Source organism: Mus caroli, unplaced genomic scaffold, assembly GCF_978045245.1.
Source record: "Mus caroli unplaced genomic scaffold, Mus_caroli_1 scaffold_13, whole genome shotgun sequence".
Lineage (NCBI taxonomy): Eukaryota > Metazoa > Chordata > Mammalia > Rodentia > Muridae > Mus > Mus caroli.
The window spans coordinates 22093740-22116497 of NW_028227268.1; the positions used below are offsets into that span (position 1 = coordinate 22093740).

Consider the following 22758-nt stretch of genomic DNA (forward strand, 5'->3'; position numbering starts at 1 on the left):
CAAGAGCCTTTTATGTTTGCTCCAGCGACAAGACCCCCCACCTTCTAGCCACCTTCAGGCTTGCCTGTTCCACCCCTCCCTACCCCCGGCTGTCCATCAAAGGAGACAAGGCTGGAGAAGGCAAGACAGGAGATTCCCACACCTGCTTAACAAGGAGGCTGAGGTCTGGGTTCTGATGACAGGCCCCTTTGAAGAACTACTGCAGACTGGGTCTTCCCAGGATGTAGGGCTATGAGGCCCACTCGTCCAACGGGGCTTCTGTTTTACGAGGCCAGGCTATGTTCACGGGAAGCTAAAGAACAGACTAATGAGAGGTTTTGATAGAAAGTGGAATTAACTTTAACGAGGAGAAAACACTTTGTAAGGGCCAACCAACGCCCACTGGGGCAGAAGTATAAAGTCGGGCTAGGGAGCCGTTTCTCTGTGTTGGGACGTCTGCTCTCAGAGCTCTACTGCTTACATCTGGGCTGCTGTGGCCATGGCTTCCAAATGCCTCAAGGCTAGCTTCTCCTCAGGATCTCTAAAGAGCCCGGGGAAAGCCGGAGGGGGATCCACTCGAGTGTCCAACATGTACTCCAGCAGCTCTTGCAAGCTGCCCAGCCCTTCCCGTGGAGCCCGGAGTTTCTCTGTGTGTTCCGCTGGCCTGGGGAGAGGCAATTACAGGGTATCCAGCTGCCTCCCAGCTCTCTGCCTCCCAACGGGAGGCTTTGCCACCAGCTACGGCATGGGTGGAGGTTGGTTTGGAGAAGGCATCCTCACTGGTAATGAGAAGGAGACCATGCAGTCCCTGAATGACCGCCTGGCCAGCTATCTGGAGAAGGTGCGCCAGCTGGAACAGGAGAATGCCAGCCTGGAGAGCCGAATTCGGGAGTGGTGTGAGCAGCAGGTGCCCTATATGTGCCCCGATTACCAGTCTTACTTCCGGACCATGGAGGAGCTCCAGAAGAAGGTGAGTGGTTCAGAGTGGCCTCAGATCCAGAGGCTAGAACGTGTGTGGTAGTAGCCTGGCTCTCATAGGGAACAAAGCTTATTCACGTCTGTGGCCTCTTCTATTCTTTCCAATAATCTTAGCCCAATCTATCAGATGAGGACAAAGTCAGGCTCCTTAAGTGACCAGGATGGCAATCAGTAGACTCAGAACTTCAACATGGGCTGTATTTAACTAACTGGCTGTGTGACCTTTGATACCACTGTTCATCTTTCTGAAATGTAATGCCCTTGTTCTAAAGAGGCAAGTCGGTTGGGCTTGGTGTATTTAGTGAAGCTCAGGCTCCCAATCTGTAAAGCAGAGAAGATACCTTTCTACATCTTCATTCCTGAAAAGATTCAGCTGGATCCCAAGGGAGAGCATTTGTGACCAGAGAAGCAGAGGGTAGCTGATGGCAGGGACCTGCCTTGGGCCCATGGCAGACCTGGGGGACGGGAAGGCAGGGAGATGGTTCATTCCCTCACACTGCAGTATTTCCTGGAGCATGCCTTACAGTCTCTCTAGCCCTTGGCTACACATCATAGGCACACTACATTGCAATGGCTCTTGAGGTTCTGTTGTCTGATACAAGGTCTCATCTCTCATAAAGCTCCAAAATGTTGAGATTCCAGGATGGTAATCTGTCCCCTTCCACGGGTGGCTCTTGTTATATTCGGGAGTCATATTATATTATATGAGCATAATTATATTCCTACGAGCAGAACGTCCTTTCTTATATGGAATCATGGCTTTATGTCTCCAGACTCTTTGCAGCAAGGCAGAGAATGCCAGGCTGGTGGTGCAGATTGACAATGCCAAGTTGGCTGCTGATGACTTCAGGACCAAGTGAGTTGTCCTGCTTGTCCCTGGACTGGGGCTGGTACAGCTGGACGCTGATGATGGTTGGGCTCAGGGTTTCAGCTGCATCCAGGATTGAGGCACTAGGAAAGGGCTCACAGCACCAGGCCAGTCTGGAGGTGGGGCTTGACATTGAGACAAATGAGATCACAGGTTTGGGTTCCTTTCTCTGTGTCTGCAGGTATGAGACCGAGGTTTCCCTGCGGCAGCTGGTGGAGGCTGACATCAATGGCCTGCGCAGGATCCTGGATGATCTGACTCTGTGCAAGGCTGACCTGGAAGCTCAGGTGGAGTCCCTGAAGGAAGAATTGCTCTGCCTCAAGAAGAACCATGAGGAGGTGAGCATGGGGGAGGTGGTGGGCATGGGGGAGGAGGTGAGCATGGGGGAGGAGTGAGTATGGGGGAAGGGGTGAGAATGAGGAAGGAGGTGAGCATGGGGGAGGAGGAGGTGAGCATGGGGGAGGGGGTGAAAATGGGGGAGGAGGTGAGCATGGGGGAGGGGGTGGGCATGGGGAAGGAGGAGGTGAGCATTGGGGAGGGGTGAGCATGGGGAAGGAGGAGGTGAGCATGGGGAAGGAGGAGGTAAGCATGGGGAAGGCGGAAGTGAGCCTGGAGGATGAGTGAGCATGGGAGATATGGGTAAGGGGAAGGAGATGAATAGGAGGGTAGGTGAGAATGGAAAGAAAGAGGTGAGTACAGGTGAGGCAGACACCTGGAAACAGACCCGCATCTGTACCACAGGAAGTGAACTCACTGCGCTGCCAGCTCGGCGATCGGCTCAATGTTGAGGTGGACGCTGCTCCACCCGTTGACCTGAACCGCGTTCTGGATGAGATGAGGTGCCAGTATGAGACCTTGGTGGAGAATAACCGGAGGGATGCTGAAGACTGGTATGACACCCAGGTCAGTGCAGCAGAGGTGAATGGGTATCTGGAAGGTCTTCCTTGACTCCTACTCGTGATTCCAAGTGATCTCTCTAAACGTTGAAGCTGAGATCTCAGGGTTCCTGATTAGATCCCGTGTGTGTGTTTCAGACCGAGGAACTGAACCAGCAGGTTGTGTCCAGCTCAGAGCAGCTGCAGTCCTGCCAGTCGGACATCATTGAGTTGAGACGCACTGTCAACTCCCTGGAGATAGAGCTGCAGGCCCAGCAGAGCATGGTAAGCACCGGGATGGGGTGGAGCATCTGCTGAACCAAGTTGGAGGCACACAACCCTAGGTTCCACACTTTGGCTATACAAATGGACTCCAAGAGTTCAAATTCTTAGCTCAGGGCTTCTGAGAAGCTCTGTGCTACTGTGTAGAGAAGAAGGTATGAAGGCCAGACACACATTACAACTGCCTTTGTGAAGGACAAGAGGCTCTGTTAGTACTTAACACGCCCTGGTAGTAACTCCTCTGTGCAGATCACCTTCTGTGTAATTATCACTCAGAGGCACCATTAGCAAGGACATGCTGTCTGGATCAAGGGGCTACAGGAGCTGAGTTGGCTCATCTTCACTGGGGTCTGGGTGTGGTTTCTTCTAGCTCAGTGACTCTTGGGGCTTCCATTCTTGTTTTCTGAAGTCCCACTGAGACCCAGGTGGATCTTCATCGGTAATTCTCTGGCCTCTAACCTCTCCCTCTTCCCATAACCTTTGCCCTCCCAGAGAGATGCTTTGGACTCCACCCTGGCAGAGACAGAAGCCCGCTACAGCTCTCAGCTGGCTCAGATGCAGTGCATGATCGGCAACGTGGAGTCCCAGCTTGGTGAGATCCGGGCTGACCTGGAGCGTCAGAACCAGGAGTACCAGGTGCTGCTGGATGTCCGGGCCAGGCTAGAGTGTGAGATCAACACGTACAGGGGCCTGCTGGAGAGCGAGGACAGCAAGTGAGTGTGGCTTCATGCTGTCACTTTTTCGAAGTTCTTGGGAGGAACATGTGCCTAGGAAGAGCATGATACCCTGGTATAGGAACTTTAGGGGTTTTAGCTCTGGTCTTGGGACAAACTCATTCTGTTGCTCCTACAGGTTCTGTTTTCTCTCTGGGTACCTGTTTCCCTTTGGGTAAAACAAGGAGACAGGATTTAAAAGCCACTTTCCTGATTGTATATTCTCAGATCTGTCAGTGTTATTGAAAATTACAGCAATTGGAGCATGATGGTAACCTCTCTTCTTTCTCCCAGGCTTCCCTGCAACCCGTGTGCCCCTGATTACTCTTCCTCCAAGTCATGCCTCCCCTGCCTTCCTGCGGTCTCCTGCAGCACGGGTGCAGCTCGTACCAGCTGCAGCCCCCGCCCTGTCTGTGTGCCCTGCCCAGGGGGCCGGTTCTGAGAGTAACACATCCAGAGGGTCAAGGCCATGGCCTCCAGGGCTCCGATGAGGCCTCCAGTCAATCTGACTGTTACAGCACAAATCTCTCTGTTCTTGCTGGGCCCAGGCCCAGTCCTTGAGAAGATTCTCTGCACATAAATGCCTTAAAGTTTCTTTGACCCTGTCAACTAGGGCAGGTTGTCCTTTGGGCCTTGATGCCTCATCATTTCAACAGGCTCCAGGGTCTCTGTTCTGGGCCTGCTCCTTTCTTTCTGAGTGTGTTTTCCCCTAGGTTCTGAAATTTAATACAGCGTATCTGAGGGTGGGGCAATAAAGCCTTTTGCTATGGTTCACAGTGACTGGCTCACATCATTACTGTGTTGGTTTGTGTCTATGTTGGGCTTAGATTGATGGCTGGGTGGACACATGGAGGATGTTGGACCTAAGATGACCCTGAAAATAAAAGGGCCCCTATGCTCCTCATTGAGGGTGGTTAGAGGATTTCAGTGGAGCTTTTCTTATGCTTGTCCATGTCTGGGACAGCCTTGCGTGTTGCTCTTCAGGCTTCATTTACCCCCCAACCCCCACCCCAAGACAGGATCTCTCATTACTCTGGAACTTGCCAAGTAGATTGGACTGGCTGACCAGTGAGCTCCGGGGATACACCCTGGTTTTGCTTCCCAAGCAGACATTACAAGCATGTGCCACCATGCTTGGCTCTAAAAACAAAAGTGGGTGATGGGGATTGAACTCAGGATGTGGCAAGGCAGTCACTTTGTCCCCTGAAGGCCTTGCTGCGAGGCTTTTTGCTTGGCTTCTCTGAAGAAGACCTTTCTCCAAGGTCCCAGTGTGGTGACAATTGTTATCTACTTTTCTTCTTGGTGTACACAGTAACCCTTGGGGTCCCAGCAAAGGCCTGATGAGGCTCAGATAGCCACTTTGTTAGCCTGTGTATGCTCCTCACTGAGCAGTGGTGCTTGCCCCACATCATTCATATTAATTCCCCTCTTCCATTGCAGCTCTTTCATGAAACCCTTTCAGTTCAGGAAATCTCATAATAGCCCACAGTTCCACTACACACAGGCAATTGAGCCTGAGCCTGAGTTGGGACTTCCTTTCCTAAGAAGCCTTGCCACCTGGGAGACCCCTGAGTGCTCCTGGTACCTAACGAGGTGTTGAGGCTCAGATGCAGGAGCCCTGGATCTCCCCAGAAGCCTGTCATTTGTGTTTAGAATGTCTTCCCTCAAAAGATCAAGCAAAGCGCCAAGTTCTCCCAGTTCTAATGGGAAAGGGACATGGGTGATGGTACACTTTCTAAGCTGATCAAGAAGGCAGATTGTCTCCTGAGGGATGTTTGCTCCTCAAAGATGACAGGTACCCACTAAGGACCATGTGATATTGAGAGGGTGATCATGATCCAAGGTAAAGAACAGAACAGTGAACTGGACTGATCTGGGCCAGGATCTGCCCCTTCCAATCATCAGAACAGTTCACTTGGATTTTGGCTGTAGAATTCCCTTACTTCAGCTCCCTAAAAGGGCAGCTGCCAGCAATCTGGCTCTAGGTGGCCTGTACCACTGTCTTCTTGGAGCACAATGGCTGAATTTGCTGAGGCTCAGGCACCTGCCTCATTCACTTTGTTCAACATACTCTTACTGAGCACCAATATGTGCTAGGCAGGATGCCAGATATCATGGGCAAGGGTTGGTTTATGGGAGGAAGGTCTTGGTAGAGCACAGGAAGGACACCCACTTCTACTTACTGCATCTATGCATCTATGTATCTATCTATGTATCTATCTACCTATCTATGTATCTATCTATGTATCTATGTATCTACCTATCATCCATCTCTCTATCTATCATTGTCATCATCATCACCTCTTTTAATGATAGGAGGAGGATGTGTCAGAACTGGAATAAAGAGTCAGAGGTATCTGGGTTCAAATCCCAGCCTCACCACTGTGGGAGAGTATTGGCAGGTTATAGTCCCCTTCAGAGTCTCAGTTTTCTCCTGAGGAAAACAGAGCCGGTAACACTTACTATGCTGCAACCTCCCCAGTACTTCACTGAGCATACAGCTGGCATCTGGAAACTGGCCACCACTGGCTTGTCCTTCTAGTTGGATGCTCTGAAGGTGGGCATCTACTCTTCTCTGCTGGAATTTCACTTTGGGGGGCAGCATTTCCAGGTAGCAATGCCAAGTTACACCAGGCCAGCCAAAGTATGTATGGAATGGTGGGGCTGGAGAGATGGCTCAGTAGTAAAAAGTTTGTTGATTTTGCAGAGGACTGGAGTTTGGTTTCGGGTCCTAGCACCTGTGCCAGGCAGCTCACAAGCACCTGGAAGTCCAGTTCCAGGGGCTCCAATGCCCTCTGGTCTCCATGAACCCCTCATCACATGGGTACTCTTCATGATGCACAAATGAAAGAAAAAAAATCTAAACAACAGTAACCAGTGAACCAAGAAGTTGCATGTGTTAGCGTCAGTTTTGATTCTGACAGTGGCGGTCAGCAGTAAAGTTTGCTCTCTGGTCACAGACTCTAGTGAGGTCCCTCTCTTCTCATTGGTGTCCTCGGGATCAAAAGCCACTTCCAAGCTATCCCAGCTCCCTCCCAGATGGCGCTCACCAGCTCACGTGGAACCCCACCTTTTCTTATCTCATTTGCTTTTGCATTTAACTTACAATCCTTGCTCCATGCAGCAGGTGTTTTCCCCTTTGTCTGAACACGGGAATGACCAGAGAGCTTAAAAATAAAAATCTAATAAACTCAAATAACAACACGACAAAACAAAAACAAGACCAAAACAAACAAACAAACAAACAAACAAACAAACAAACAGAAAACTAGTCTTACCTGCCTTGATCCCCAGAAATCCTGACTTGGTTGGCCTGAGATTTGCCTCACTCTGGGGTGTCTGAGAGCTTTTTGGGGGCGCTAATGGAGAGTCAGAGTTGTGAGCCTGTGCAGTAGTCAGAGGGCTTTTAGGTACTGTAATTAGGGAGCGCAGGACAGCATTTTCTGCTTCCTAAATACAGATGCAATGCCACCAAGCTGCCTCGGATTCCTACTGTCATGATTCCCCTGCCATGATGGGCTATTCCCTCAGACCGGGAGCCAAAATCAGCTCTTTTCTATGTTGCTTTTGTCTGGGTATTAGCATTAGTTCAGCCTGTTGCTTTATGGGAATGGCCAAGGCTTTATAACTAGGTATATCTGCTCCCTGTTTCCTAGCTCAGCACAGAACATTCCTTTCAAAGACCTGATTTACAGGGGGGTCCCACTGGGGTTCCAAACTGAGCCCTCCCTTTGCACCACTGTAGAAAGTTAAAGGAGACCCAGTTCTAATTTGTTCAACCTCAGGCTTAATAGGCAATAGTTGAACATTCCACAGTGGCTGCCCTCTTCGAGTGGAGGAAAGAGTCAAGGCAGAGTGTCTGCCTTCTGGAGGGATTCCTGACAGTGAGCTGCTTTTCCAAGGAGAAGTACCTTCACCTCCCCCCCGTTTTCATTTGCATCCAACTGAAAAGATGTCTTAGCTGCTTAGCTGTTTGTGTCTTCAGTTCCTTCTCTCCTCCATGATAGGTCCTTTCCATAGGTGGGAGGATGAGACATATCTGAGGCTTCTGGTCTCTTTCCTATCTCTCCAGATTTATACCATGGTATTGAGGCAGCTTCTGTCACCCACACATTTCCTTGTGAAGGGGCCAGGCCTCTTCCCACACGAAATGCTTTCATTAAAGGGGCATCTACCTTTCTGCAGGCTGCAAGCCTTCCCTAGGGCAGGTGCAGGCGGGGGTGCAGTGGGCAAGGTCCGTGGCAAACAGGACAGGCTATGGCAGCACCTGCTGCCACACCCTGGTAATGAGGGCCCAGGTGTGGGGCTGGTCCTTTGAAGATGTGTCTTGATGCTCTCCCCCGGGTGACCGATGACAAGAACCCAGTGTCCTGCTTTAACCAAATGATAAGTTTGGCCTTTTTTATGAGGAAAGGAACTCCTTATTGGAAACCAAATTACAAATTAATTATCAGTTTCCTCTGGGGCCAAGTATAAACATCAACACTCCCCCTGAGAATACTTTAGTGCGAACCCCTTCACTTCAAGAGTATAAAAAGGCCTGGGCAGGATGGAGTCTGTAGAGATCCAGGGAACTGCTGGAGGGAAAGGACTTCCCTAGCATGCCATCCAGCTGCTGTGTCACCAACACCTCATCAGCATCTTTCAAGAGCTCGGCACGGCCTTCCTCCGTCTGTTCCAGTAACATGGGCAGCAGGTCCGAGCTGTGCCTGGGTTATGTCTGCCAGCCCCTGCAGTGCATGCCCTCTGTCTGCATGCCGACCACCTACAGGCCAGCCAGCTGCCTTTCTAAGACCTACTTGTCCAGCTCCTGCCAACCCAGCAACCGCCGGCCAACTGGTTGCATCTCTAGCTCCATGGGGACCTATGGCCTGTTCTGTGAGGGTGCCTTCAATGGCAATGAGAAAGAGACCATGCAGGTCCTGAATGACCGCCTGGCCAACTACCTGGAGAAGGTGAGGCAGCTGGAGAAAGAGAATGCAGAGCTGGAGGGCAAGATCCAAGATGTCTACCAGGGGCAGGTGCTGACCATGTGTCCTGACTACCAGTCCTACTTCCAGACTATTGAAGAGCTGCAGCAAAAGGTGAGGGTGGGTTGTGAACATACTAGCTGGAAGGGGCATCCAGAAAAGCCAGTACTCTAGATACGAGTCTCATTAATGTTTTCAGCTATGCTCTGGGGGGTCGGGGGGAGACATCCCTAGGGCATAGGACCATCTCCTAGCTTGAACACTCAGCCAGAGTCTTGAATACAGAAAGAGCCCTGCTTCAGGTCTATCACTGACATAGCTTTGAAGACCCCCTTCCTTTTGTAGACTTCAGTTTCCATCTCTGTAGAATGGAGAGGGTAATAATCTATCTTTAAAGGGATATTTAAGGTAATTCAGTAAACAATGCAAGTGTTTTGCACAGCCTCTCTATCTGTTGAATTTTCAGTAAATATCAAGAACTTCTCTGTCTGATAGAGTTGGCTTCTTCCCTTAAATATTGCTTATGGCATCTATAATAGGATATTTGGAAGGTCTCCTGGTTAGCTGAAGATAATCTTCCAAAGACAAGCCCACAGGCAAGCACAATGTAAGCAATACCTCATTGAAGCTCTCTTCCCAGATGAGTCTAACTTGTGTTTGTATATGTGGGAAGAGGCAGTCCACTATGGGCAGCATCTTTCCCTAGGCAGGGGGTACTGAACTGTATAAGAGTGGAACAAGCAAGATGAAAGTGAACAAGCAAAGAAGTAAGCAAACATGCACACAACCATGCATTTCTTTCTTTCTGCTCTTGACTGTGGATGTGATGTGACTAGTGTTTGACTTCCTTTCAATAATATAACTGGAATTCTAAGCCAAATAAATTCTTATTCTATGGAGCTTTTTGTCGGAGTTATTTTATCACAGCAACAGAGATGAAGCTAGGACATTTCCACTGTGCTCTTTTTCTTCTTCTTCTTCTTCTTTTTTTTTTTTTTATCCTGCATTCTACTACTCTGTGTACCTTTGTTGGCAGGTTCTGTGCACCAAGGCCGAGAATGCAAGAATGATCGTGCACATCGACAATGCTAAGCTGGCTGCAGATGACTTCAGAACCAAGTGAGTTTGGTAGGGGACTTTGAGGGGTAAGGAGTCTTCCTCATATACTCTTGGGCTAGCTCCCTACTGGTTTCATACAGGGTTAGACATTGCAAGCATTTTAAAGCCTTCCTTGAGTTCTGTATACGGTTCTACCCTTTGGTTGCTGACCCCGATCTTTTTGTAGGTATGAAACAGAGCTGGCCCTAAGACAGCTGGTAGAAGCAGACACCAATGGCCTGCGCAGGATCCTGGATGAGCTAACCCTGAATAAGGCTGACCTAGAGGCTCAAGTAGAGTCCCTGAAGGAGGAACTTCTGTGCCTCAAGAGGAACCATGAAGAGGTGAGGTGAAATGTGAATCAGAGGTGGGTCTGAGATGCAGCATGAGAAAAACAAAAGGTTTGGAGTTGGAAAGCTGTTGAGTTAAAATGGCCAGGTAGACCACATATCCTTTCTGTAACGTTATATGATTCATATATACTTTTTGAGTCCCTTTACCCATGAAACAGAGATAACTATCATATAGGGTTATTGGGAAGATTTAATGATACTACCTGGATCATGGATATGACCCAGCCCCTGGGCATGAAACACCTACATCTTGGTAGGTGCTCAAAAATGCATCTCTTCCTTCTGTACTTTCTGGAGGCTGCCAAGTTTCTCTAGCAGAGACCACATTTGTCTTTTTTTTTTTTTTTTTTTTTTTTTGGTAAGGGCCTCATCCTAGAGGGAGAGTGGTACAGTGGGGCCCTAGGATGTTTACATTCTAGAATGTACACAGAGTCTGTCTGTCTTTGTCAGGCTGCTACTGGGTGAGACCCTCCTCTTCTAAGAGTTAGACTTGGGTGTTTTCCATCTCAGTTCTATCCCCATTCTTTTTTTTTTTTTTTTTTTTTTTTTTTTTTAATATTTTTATTACATAATTTCCTCAATTACATTTCCAATACTATCCCAAAAGTCCCCCATAGCGCCCCCCCACTTCCCTACCCACCCATTCCCATTCTTTTGGCCCTGGCATTCCCCTATATTGGGGCATATAAAGTTTGCAAGTCCAATGGGCCTCTCTTTCCATTGATGGCCGACTAGGCCATCTTTCTATACATATGCAGCTAGAGACAAGAGCTCCAGGGTTCCGGTTAGTACATCATGTTGTTCCAACAATAGGGTTGCAGATCCCTTTAGCTCCTTGGGTACTTTCTCTAGCTTCTCCATTGGGAGCCCTGTGATACATCCAATAGCTGACTGTGAACATCCACTCCTGTGTTTGCTATGCCCCGGCATCGTCTCACAAGAGACAGCTATATTTGGGTCCTTTCAGCAAGATCTTGCTAGTGTATGCAATGGTGTCAGCGTTTAGAAGCTGATTATGGGACGGATCCCTGGATACAGCAGTCTCTAAATGGTCCATCCTTTCATCACAGCTACGAACTTTGTCTCTGTAGCTCCTTCCCTGGGTGTTTTGTTCCCAATTCTAAGAAGGTGCACAGTGTCCACACTTTGGTCTTCATTCTTCTTGAGTTCCATGCGTTTAGCAAATTGTATCTTATATCTTGGGTATCCTAAGTTTTGGGCTAATATCCACTTATCAATGAATACATATTGTGTGAGTTCTTTTGTGATTGTGTTACTTCACTCAAGATGATGCCCTCCAGGTCCATCCATTTGGCTAGGAATTTCATAAATTCATTCTTTTTAATAGCTGAGTAGTACTCCATTGTGTAAATGTACCATAATTTCTGTATCCATTCCTCTGTTGAGGGACATCTGGGTTCTTTCCAGCTTCTGGCTATTATAAATAGGGCTGCTATGAACATAGTGGAGCATGTGTCCTTTTTACCGGTTGGGACATCTTCTGGATATATGCCCAGGAGAGGTATTGCTGGATCCTCCGGTAGTACTATGTCCAATTTTCTGAGGAACCGCCAGACTGATTTCCAGAGTGGTTGTACAAGCTTGCAATCCCACCAACAATGGAGGAGTGTTCCTCTTTCTCCACATCCTCGCCAGCATCTGCTGTCACCTGAATTTTTGATCTTAGCCATTCTGACTGGTGTGAGGTGGAATCTCAGGGTTGTTTTGATTTGCATTTCCCTGATGATTAAGGATGTTGAACATTTTTTCAGGTGCTTCTCTGCCATTCGGTATTCCTCAGGTGAGAATTCTTTGTTCAGTTCTGAGCCCCATTTTTTAATGGGGTTATTTGACTTTCTGGAGTCCACCTTCTTGAGTTCTTTATATATATTGGATATTAGTCCCTTATCTGATTTAGGATAGGTGAAGATCCTTTCCCAATCTGTTGGTGGTTTTTTTGTCTTATTGATGGTGTCTTTAGCCTTGCAGAAGCTTTGTAGTTTCATGAGGTCCCACTTGTCAATTCTCGATCTTACAGCACAAGCCATTACTGTTCTATTGAGGAATTTTTCCCCTGTGCCCATATCTTCAAGGCTTTTCCCCACTTTCTCCTCTATAAGTTTCAGTGTCTCTGGTTTTATGTGAAGTTCCTTGATCCACTTAGACTTGACCTTAGTACAAGGAGATAGGAATGGATCGATTCGCATTCTTCTACATGTTAACAACCAGTTGTGCCAGCACCATTTGTTGAAAATGCTGTCTTTCTTCCACTGGATGTTTTTAGCTCCCTTGTCGAAGATCAAGTGACCATAGGTGTGTGGGTTCATTTCTGGGTCTTCAATTCTATTCCATTGGTCTATTTGTCTGTCACTATACCAGTACCATGCAGTTTTTATCACAATTGCTCTGTAGTAGAGCTTTAGGTCCGGCATGGTAATTCCACCAGAGGTTCTTTTATCCTTGAGAAGAGTTTTTGCTATCCTAGGTTTTTTGTTATTCCAGATGAATTTGCAGATTGCACTTTCTAATTCGTTGAAGAATTGATTTGGAATTTTGATGGGGATTGCATTGAATCTGTAGATTGCTTTTGGCAAGATAGCCATTTTTACAATGTTGATCCTGCCAATCCATGAGCATGGGAGATCTTTCCATCTTCTGAGATCTTCTATAATTTCTTTCTTCAGAGACTTGAAGTTTTTATTATACAGATCTTTCACTTCCTTAGTTAGAGTCACGCCAAGATATTTTATATTATTTGTGACTATTGAGAAGGGTGTTGTTTCCCTAATTTCTTTCTCAGCCTGTTTATTCTTTGTGTAGAGAAAGGCCATTGATTTGTTTGAGTTAATTTTATATCCAGCTACTTCACCGAAGCTGTTTATCAGGCTTAGGAGTTCTCTGGTGGAATTTTTAGGGTCACTTATATATACTATCATATCATCTGCAAAAAGTGATATTTTGACTTCCTCTTTTCCAATTTGTATCCCTTTGATCTCCTTTTGTTGTCGAATTGCTCTAGCTAGGACTTCAAGTACAATGTTGAATAGGTATGGAGAAAGTGGACAGCCTTGTCTAGTCCCTGATTTTAGAGGGATTGCTTCAAGCTTCTCACCATTTACTTTGATGTTGGCTACTGGTTTGCTGTAGATTGCTTTTATCATGTTTAGGTATGGGCCTTGAATTCCTGATCTTTCCAAGACTTTTATCATGAATGGGTGTTGGATCTTGTCAAATGCTTTTTCCGCATCTAAGGAGATGACCATGTGGTTTTTATCTTTGAGTTTGTTTATATACTGGATTACGTTGATGGATTTCCGTATATTGAACCATCCCTGCATCCCTGGGATGAAACCTACTTGGTCAGGATGGATGATTGTTTTGATGTGTTCTTGGATTCGGTTAGCAAGAACTTTATTGAGGATTTTTGCATCAATATTCATAAGGGATATTGGTCTGAAGTTTTCTATCTTTGTTGGTTCTTTTTGTGGTTTAGGTATCAGAGTAATTGTGGCTTCATAGAATGAGTTGGGTAGAATACCTTCTGTTTCTATTTTGTGGAATAGTTTGTGAAGAACTGGGATTAGATCTTCTTTGAAGGTCTGATAGAACTCTGCACTAAACCCATCTGGTCCTGGGCTTTTTTTAGTTGGGAGACTATTAATGACTGCTTCTATTTCTTTGGGGGATATAGGGCTGTTTAGATCATTAACCTGATCTTGATTCAACTTTGGTACCTGGTATCTGTCTAGGAACTTGTCCATTTCATCCAGGTTCTCCAGTTTTGTTGAGTATAGCCTTTGGTAGAAGGATCTGATGGTGTTTTGGATGTCTTCAGGATCTGTTGTTATGTCTCCTTTTTCATTTCTGATTTTGTTAATTAGGATGCTTTCCCTGTGCCCTCTAGTGAGTCTGGCTAAGGGTTTATCTATCTTGTTGATTTTCTCAAAGAACCAGCTCCTTGATTGGTTGATTCTTTGAATAGTTTTTCTTGTTTCCACTTGGTTGATTTCACCCCTGAGTTTGATTATTTCCTGCCGTCTACTCCTCTTGGGTGAATTTGCTTCCTTTTGTTCTAGTGCTTTTAGGTGTGTTGTCAAGCTGCTAATGTGTGCTCTCTCTAGTTTCCTTTTGGAGGCACTCAGAGCTATGAGTTTTCCTCTTAAAAATGCTTTCATTGCGTCCCATAAGTTTGGGTATGTTGTGGCTTCATTTTCATTGAACTCTAAAAAGTCCTTAATTTCTTTCTTTATTCCTTCCTTGACCAAGGTATCATTGAGAAGAGTGTTGTTCAGTTTCCACGTGAAGGTTGGCTTTCTATTATTTATTTTGTTATTGAAGATCAGCCTTAGTCCATGGTGATCTGATAGGATGCATGGGACAATTTCAATATTTTTATATCTGTTGAGGCCTGTTTTGTGACCAATTATGTGGTCAATTTTGGAGAAGGTACCATGAGGTGCTGAGAAGAAGGTATATCCTTTTGTTTTAGGATAGAATGTTCTGTAGATATCTGCCAGATCCATTTGATTCATAATTTCTCTTAGTTTCACTGTGTCCCTGTTTAGATTCTGTTTCCATGATCTGTCCATTGGTGAAAGTGGTGTGTTGAAGTCTCCCACTATTATTGTATGAGGTGCAATGTGTGCTTTGAGATTTACTAAAGTTTCTTTAATGAATGTGGCTGCCTTTGTATTTGGAGCATAGATATTCAGGATTGATAGTTCCTCTTGGAGGATTTTACCTTTGATGAGTATGAAGTGTCCCTCCCTGTCTTTTTTTATGACTTTGGGTTGGAAGTCAATCTTATCAGATATTAGAATGGCTACTCCAGCTTGTTTCTTCATGCCATTTGCTTGGAGAATTGTTTTCCAGCCTTTCATTCTGAGGTAGTGTCTATCCTTTTCTCTGAGATGAGTTTCCTGTAAGCAGCAAAATGTTGGGTCTTGTTTGTGTAGCCAGTTTGTTAGTCTATGTCTTTTTATCGGGGAGTTGAGTCCATTGATATTAAGAGATATTAAGGAAAAGAAATTGGTGTTTCCTGTTATTTTTGATGTTAAAGTTGGCATTTTGTTCTTGTGGCTGTCTTCTTTTAGGTTTGTTGAGGGATTACCTTCTTGTTGATTCTAGGGCGTGGTTCCTGTCCTTGTATTGGTTTTTTTCTGTTATTATCCTTTGAAGGGCTGGATTCGTGGAGAGATAATGTGTGAATTTGGTTTTGTCGTGGAATACTTTGGTTTCTCCATCTATGTTAATTGAGAGTTTGGCTGGGTATAGTAGCCTGGGCTGGAATTTGTGTTCTTTTAGTGTCTGTATAACATCCGTCCAGGATCTTCTGGCTTTCATAGTCTCTGGTGAAAAGTCTGGTGTAATTCTGATAGGCTTGCCTTTATATGTTACTTGGCCTTTTTCTCTTACTGCTTTTAGTATTCTATCTTTATTTAGAGCATTTGTTGCTCTGATTATTATGTGTCGGGAGGTATTTCTTTTCTGATCCAGTCTATTTGGAGTTCTGTAGGCTTCTTGTATGTTCATGGGCATCTCTTTCTTTAGATTTGGGAAGTTTTCTTCTATAATTTTGTTGAAGATGTTTGCTGGTCCTTTGAGTTGAAAATCTTCATTCTCATCCACTCCTATTATCCGTAGGTTTGGTCTTCTCATTATGTCCTGTATTTCTTGGATGTTTTGAGTTAGGATCTTTTTGCATTTTCCATTTTCCTTGATTGTTGTGCCGATGTTCTCTATGGAATCTTCTGCACCTGAGATTCTCTCTTCCATCTCTTGTATTCTGTTGCTGATGCTTGCATCTATGGTTCCAGATTTCTTTCCTAGGGTTTCTATCTCCAGTGTTGCCTCATTTTGGGTTTTCTTTATTGTGTCTACTTCCCTTTTTAGGTCTAGTATGGTTTTGTTCATTTCCATCATCTGTTTGGATGTGTTTTCCTGTTTTTCTGTAAGGACTTCTACCTGTTTGATTATGTTATCATGTTTTTCTTTAAGGATTTGTAACTCTTTAGCAGTGTTCTCCTGCAATTCTTTAAGGGATTTTTGTGCTTCCTCTTTATTGTCTTCTTCCTTTTTAGCAGTGTTCTCCTGCATTTCTTTAAGTGTGTTATTAACGTCCTTCTTGAAGTCCTCTATCATCATCAGGAGATATGCTTTTAAATCCGTGTCTAGCTTTTCCGGTGTGTTGGGGTGCCCTGGACTGGGTGAAGTGGGGGTGCTGGGTTCTGATGATGGTGACTGGTCTTGGTTTCTGTTAGTACGATTATTACGTTTACCTTTCGCCATCTGGTAATCTCTGGGGTTAGTTGTTATCGTTGTCACTATTTAAAGATTGGAGCAGAAGCTGTGTTCCACTCACCAGCAGTCCCAAAATCCTGCGGCGGGGGTCGTGGGTAGCTGGCGGGTGTCAGGCAACCCTGCGCTCCCGCTACCCTGGCGCTGATCCGGCCGGGTGAGGCCTGTGGCCCTACTCAGGCTGGTTTCTGCTTCCCTAACTAATGCAGTCTCAGGTCCCGCGCAATTGGATTGGAGCAGAAGCTGTGCTCCCCTCACCAGAAGTCTTAAGATCCTGTGGCGGGTGTTGTGGGCAGTTGGCGAGTGTCCGCAGACCCTGCGCCCCAGCTGCTCAGGTGCTTTTCTGACCGGAAGAGGCTTGTGGCCCTGTGTGGGCCGGATTTCTCTCTCCCCAACCAGAGCAGTCTCAGGTCCCGCGTGATTGGACTGGAGCAGAAGCTGTGTTCCACTCACCAGCAGTCCCAAAATCCTGTGGCGGGGGTCGTGGGTAGCTGGCGGGTGTCAGGTAACCCTGCGCTCCCGCTACCCTGGCGCTGATCCGGCCGGGTGAGGCCTGTGGCCCTACTCAGGCCGGTTTCTGCTTCCCTAACTAATGCAGTCTCAGGTCCCGCGCAATTGGATTGGAGCAGAAGCTGTGCTCCCCTCACCAGAAGTCTTAAGATCCTGTGGCGGGTGTTGTGGGCAGTTGGCGAGTGTCAGCAGACCCTGCGCCCCAGCTGCTCAGGTGCTTTTCTGACCGGAAGAGGCTTGTGGCCCTGTGTGGGCCGGATTTCTCTCTCCCCAACCAGAGCAGTCTCAGGTCCCGCGTGATTGGACTGGAGCAGAAGCTGTGTTCCACTCACCAGCAGTCCCAAAATCCTGCGGCGGGGGTCTTGGGTAGCTGGCGGGTGTCAGGCAACCCTGCGCTCCCGCTACCCTGGCGCTGATCCGGCCGGGTGAGGCCTGTGGCCCTACTCAGGCCGGTTTCTGCTTCCCTAACTAATGCAGTCTCAGGTCCCGCGCAATTGGATTGGAGCAGAAGCTGTGTTCCACTCACCAGCAGTCCCAAAATCCTGCGGCGGGGGTCGTGGATAGCTGGCGGGTGTCAGGCAACCCTGCGCTCCCGCTACCCCGGCGCTGATCCAGCCGGATGAGGCCTGTGGTCCTACTCAGGCCGGTTTCTGCTTCCCTAACTAATGCAGTCTCAGGTCCCGCGCAATTGGATTGGAGCAGAAGCTGTGCTCCCCTCACCAGAAGTCTTAAGATCCTGTGGCGGGTGTTGTGGGCAGTTGGCGAGTGTCAGCAGACCCTGCGCCCCAGCCTCTATCCCCATTCTTGCCCACCTCTTGTTTCTTCCATCTGTATGATATATATGTATATACACATATATATCATAGATACTGTTTCTTTCCCCATTTTTCACAGGGGCCCCTGTGCAGCAAAGACCATTTGCTCTATGGTGCTTTGGTCTTCCTTCTCTGGATTGACTCACACACCTTTCACTTGGGATTTGAATGGACAAGTGTCTCTCTGGATTCTGGCTAGGCTTCCTTAGACTTGAATATAAAATACCAACCAGTCACCATGCACTCCCTGCATGCCCTGGGGCACCTGACTCATCCAACTTAAACCAGAGAGTTGGGAACTGCACCAAGAAGTCACTAATGAGGCATTATCACATACCTGGGCAGCTGCTGTGACAACTTTCTCTCACTGGCAGACAAGCCTAGGGAGGGACCTGTTCTCATTTGGACCTTGGACCAAGTAAAGTCAGGCTCTGTGACCCTCCTTCCTTGATGGTTAGGACTGGTGTCATGATGAGGAAATGGGGGTGGGGGTACATGGGTTTCCCATCTTAGTCCAAATGGATAAAAAAATGTCTTTGAACTTGGCTTCTGCCAAGTGACAAAAAGTGTCACCAGGGATGTTTATCTAGAGCTGGAAGACCACTGAGGCTCTGCAGTGTTGGCTTCGGTCCCTGAAGCCCTGCCCCTCACCCCCTCCAATTCTGTGCTCTTCTGTATCTCTTATTATATTTTATGTATTTCTCATACCTGGGGTCTTGTGTCTTTTCAGGAAGTTGGTGTCCTTCGACAACAGCTTGGGGACCGCCTTAACATTGAGGTAGATGCTGCACCTCCCGTGGACCTAACCAGGATGCTGGAGGAGATGAGATGTCAGTATGAGACCATGGTGGAAACCAACCACAGGGACGTGGAGGAATGGTTCAATATGCAGGTGGGCACATCTCTCTGAAGAGGTTGGGCTCTTCAGTGTTCCAAGGAAGGGACTCCCAGCCTTCTCTTTCTCTTCACTGCAGATGGAGGAGCTTAACAAGCAGGTGGCCACAAGCTCTGAGCAGCTTCAGAGCTACCAGTCAGACATCATTGACCTGAGACGAACAGTCAATACTCTGGAGATAGAACTGCAGGCTCAGCACAGCCTGGTGAGTGCTGCTGGGTGGGGGTTCTCTTAGCTGGTGGGCACTGGATCCAGGAAAGCACTGGGTATGGGATACAGGAATGCTAGGAAGGTAGGAGAAGAATCAGACTGAACCACAGATTCATACCCACAGATGGCTTTCTTGGTTCTCTCAAGAACCAGCTCAGAGATAAAGGGATATGTTCCATTATGGATGTCAAACATGGTTTCCCTAAGATATCTACTTGGCCTAACTTTCCGACCTCTTGTTCTCGATGCCATCTACAGATATTAGACAATCCTGACATCTCGGATTTTCTCTAGACCAATGGGATCAGAGTCTCTGGAGACTTGACTTGGGTCTGGGTACTTTTTAAGGGCTCTCATGTGAAAATCATCAGAAAGATATTAGAGTATTTGATGAACTCCAACTCCAACCGGTGGGTTCAAACTGATTCTACCACATACTGGATGCTTAACCTGGAGCAGATAACTTGATCTGTCTCTGGACTTCTGTGTCCACAGTGGCTTAGAAGAGAGGAGCCAAGAGACTTGGCTCTTCTTGGGTCTCTCTGAGCCAGGCCACAGAAAGCAGCTGCTTCTTCACAGGTATGTCTTTCCCTTGCCTCAGAGAGACTCCCTGGAAAACACGCTGGGGGAGACAGAGGGCCGCTTTACCTCCCAGCTGTCCCAGATGCAATGCATGATCACCAATGTGGAGTCCCAGCTGTCTGACATCCGCTGTGACCTGGAGAGACAGAACCAAGAGTACAAGGTGTTGCTGGATGTCAAGGCCCGGTTGGAGTGTGAGATTGACACGTACAGGGGCCTGCTGGAAAGTGAGGACAGCAAGTGAGTGTCTGGGGAGAGTCTCTGCAGGGTGTCCACCAGGGATTTAGGTGGGGCCTAAGAAACAAGTCCATCTATCTGCCTGTACTCAAGGGACATGAGCTTAGGGTCTGTCAAGATTAAGGAGACACCAGAAAGATGGCATGCTCTAAAGGAAGCCAGGTAATAATGGGCCACCATCCCAAACCTGGCCCAGAGGGGTCCATCCTTCACTTCAAGCTGACAAACTCCTTTCAAGTACCTACTATGTATCATGCATTGGGCATCCTGGAGGATACTGAGATAGATGATGAGACATCACGTGACCTTAGATTGTTGCATCTGTCAGGTCACAGGCAGACAGACCGCAGGAGGTCATTCTGCTGGGAGGAGTTTTGTGGGTGTCGGGAAGACAAGAGGTAGCTTAATGTGATTGACTTCTGGTGCGCAGCAGGGGCGAAATGGTCAGCTGCAGCTCATCACGGAGAACTAACTACAAAGGACACACTGGTACATCAGAGGCCTTTCCTGTTTTGAAGGGATGGTAGAGTCAGAGTAATCACTCATCTCTCCGCTAGCTGATAAACATCTGGAATGCAGAAACAATAGGGCACATTTGGTTCCCTGGGCTTGGTACATGGCAGATGCCTGATAAACGATTCTTGTCTGAACCAAAGCAAACTCAAAGCTGCTGAAGATTATCCTAAGCCATGCGAGAAGGGCTGAGTGGGAGGGGACCAGTTAGGGACAGCATTCAGCAGCAAAGTAGAGATCACTGGAGGAATATGTCCCCACTGTCCCCACTGTTATGCAAGCAGAATCAACAGGTCCTGGTGCTGTCTTCTAGATGTAGGATGTTGTGGGCATCAAGTGTGCTAATAGCTCTTGGAGCAATCTCTCTCTCTCTGTCTCTGTCTCTGTCTCTGTCTCTGTCTCTGTCTCTGTCTCTGTCTCTGTCTCTGTCTCTGTCTCTGTCTCTCTTTCTTGTCTGTCTTCCGTATTTCTTTCCTTTCATCCTCCTCCTTCTTCCAAAAATCTCTGTATGTGCACATATATTATATGTGCATGTGTAAATGTTTATATATGAATGTGGATGTGCATGTGTTACAGTGTGTGTGTGTGTGTGTGTGTGTGTGTGTGTGTGTGTGAGAGAGAGAGAGAGAGAGAGAGAGAGAGAGAGAGAGAGAGGAACCTCAGGTTTCTAGTTTGTTTGAGACAAAGTCTCTTGCTTACCATGACATACACTAGTCCTGCTGGTCCACAGGCTTCTGAGAATGGTCTTGCCTCTGCCTACCCTCTCACCATAGGGTTACTAGGACTACAGACACATGCCTTGTCTGATTGTATGCAGATTCTGGGGATCCAGGCAGGTCTTTATACTTGTGTGATGAAACCTTTATTCACTGAGACATCTCCCCAGCTCTCATAGCCAATTTCTTGTTCAATATTTAGTTTCATTTTTCTGTTATTCAGAATCCTATTCCACCAAAGCAAGTGTTGTAAACTCACATGCTTGCCAGGGCCAGGGTGTTACCCTCCACACATGATGTGGAGCCTGTGGGGCTGGTGGAAGCCAGTGAGCTTGTGCTATGCTCAAGGAGGGCAGTATTGTCTTCTTATGGACAGTTCTACCACATGGGATGCAGATCCTGTGTGCTGCTGGTCTTCCAGTCCAAGAAAAGCGGGATTTGTTTGTTTTTTTTTTTAAGCTTTAAAAGTTTCAAACTTTAAAATATATTTAACAAATTGAAAACAAGGATTCCGACCACATTGAATAGTTAAGACTGAATGTGGCCCTCGGGCCACACATTGGGCCTCTGAGCTGTTTGGTCGATGTCTGGTGTCCAGGGTGTTGTTTCTGGTTTGGTGCCCTACCCTGTCAGTCTCTGATGTTATCCTGTTTCCTTTTGCTATGTATTCATTCCACATCATTTATTATTTCCTCTTATTCAAGACATTCTTAGGAATTCTTGCTCTATGCTGGGTTACAGAGAGCACATATGCACAGCTCTGGACCTCAACTGCCTGGAAGGGGAGACAGACTATAGTGGAGTAGCTATCACTATGGGAGGAGCTATCCTGTGCCATTGAGATATAGAACATTGAGATATGAGGGTTCAAGGGTGATGTGACTGTTGAGTTGAGCTTCTAAAGAAGAGTAATGGATTAAGAAAATAGTTATAGAAGAGAGTTCTAGAAAGAGGAGACATCTGTCCCATAGCTTGAGCTAGATAGCTTATGGAGGAACTGGTGGAAGGCTGAGCTCAGACAACAGAACTGTGAGATGTGGGGATGGAACACACATGTCTTTTAAAGAGGCTGACGGTTGTCTCAAGCACAAATGGAAGCTACTAAGTCTTAGGTAGGGGAGGGACATGATTAGATTGTGCTCTACTGGAGATCCCTCTGGCTATCAATCTGACAGGGGTTAGAAGGACAGGCAAGAGTAGAGTTGGGAGTGGGGATCAGCTGGGAGGCCACAGAGGTAGCACAAGTAAAGCGAGGGAGTTTGACATAAGGAAGCCAGGTGGAAGAGATGTGCAGTGGAGCCATTAACAAGGCTCCTGAGGGCAGAATTGTCAAGGTATGTTATGAACTGGGCTCCTCCACTAATTCTTCCCCGCTGTGACTTTTTCTCCTAGGCTACCCTGTAACCCTTGCTCCACTCCCTCCTGCCAGCCTTGTGCACCCTCCCCTGGGGTATCCCGCACCGTCTGTGTGCCCCACACTGTTTGTGTGCCTTGTTCACCCTGCCTACAGACCCGCTACTGAAGCCTCTGAGCATCTCTCAGTGTGTGAGTCCCAGAGGGACCTGAGTTCTCTGGCCTGGTGCCTTGTCACACCAAGTCTGACCACAATCCTGAGACCAAGACAAGAGTGTGGCCAGTTTAGTTGGCCCTGACCAGAACCAGGAAGTGGACACTATCAACATGTCCTGATACTACATTGCTTCAGCGCTGCCTCCTCTATTTCCTTGGGCTGAAGGTTCTCTTTGGTGGTGTTTCTGGTTGTCTCTGCTTTCTCAGAGTGCATGTGTTTTTGGCTAAACTGGGAATAAAACTTAATTCAGTGGCCCTGCAAGTTTGTATTTCTTTGTCTTTCAGGATGGTGCATTCA

At 47.1% G+C, this 22758-nt stretch overlaps 2 protein-coding genes across 2 annotated transcripts; both read left to right on the forward strand.

Annotated features, from left to right (window-relative positions):
• The first annotated feature begins 478 nt into the window (after positions 1–478).
• Positions 479–4137, forward strand: Krt35 (keratin 35). The gene is made up of 7 exons (XM_021178469.2): positions 479–949; positions 1731–1813; positions 2007–2163; positions 2567–2728; positions 2860–2985; positions 3475–3695; positions 3990–4137. Exons 1-7 carry the CDS (start codon positions 479–481, stop codon positions 4135–4137), a joined length of 1368 nt encoding a protein of 455 aa, XP_021034128.1.
• Positions 4138–8296: 4159 nt separating this feature from the next.
• Positions 8297–22413, forward strand: LOC110306306 (keratin, type I cuticular Ha2). Its single transcript, XM_021178470.3, has 7 exons — positions 8297–8779; positions 9702–9784; positions 9951–10107; positions 18469–18630; positions 18713–18838; positions 19445–19665; positions 22284–22413. The coding sequence occupies exons 1-7, from the start codon at positions 8297–8299 to the stop codon at positions 22411–22413; spliced, it is 1362 nt and encodes a 453-aa protein (XP_021034129.1).
• Positions 22414–22758: the final 345 nt, after the last annotated feature.

Excerpts from the sequence above, each read along its gene's own strand:
- Krt35 (XM_021178469.2), top strand. The coding sequence starts at position 479 with ATGGCTTCCAAATGCCTCAAGGCTAGCTTCTCCTCAGGATCTCTAAAG. Across the intron at positions 2,164-2,566 it reads TCAAGAAGAACCATGAGGAG|GAAGTGAACTCACTGCGCTG; the intron begins GTGAGCATGGGG and ends TCTGTACCACAG. Across the intron at positions 2,729-2,859 it reads AAGACTGGTATGACACCCAG|ACCGAGGAACTGAACCAGCA; the intron begins GTCAGTGCAGCA and ends TGTGTGTTTCAG.
- LOC110306306 (XM_021178470.3), top strand. The coding sequence starts at position 8,297 with ATGCCATCCAGCTGCTGTGTCACCAACACCTCATCAGCATCTTTCAAG. Across the intron at positions 9,785-9,950 it reads GCAGATGACTTCAGAACCAA|GTATGAAACAGAGCTGGCCC; the intron begins GTGAGTTTGGTA and ends ATCTTTTTGTAG. Across the intron at positions 19,666-22,283 it reads CTGGAAAGTGAGGACAGCAA|GCTACCCTGTAACCCTTGCT; the intron begins GTGAGTGTCTGG and ends TTTTTCTCCTAG.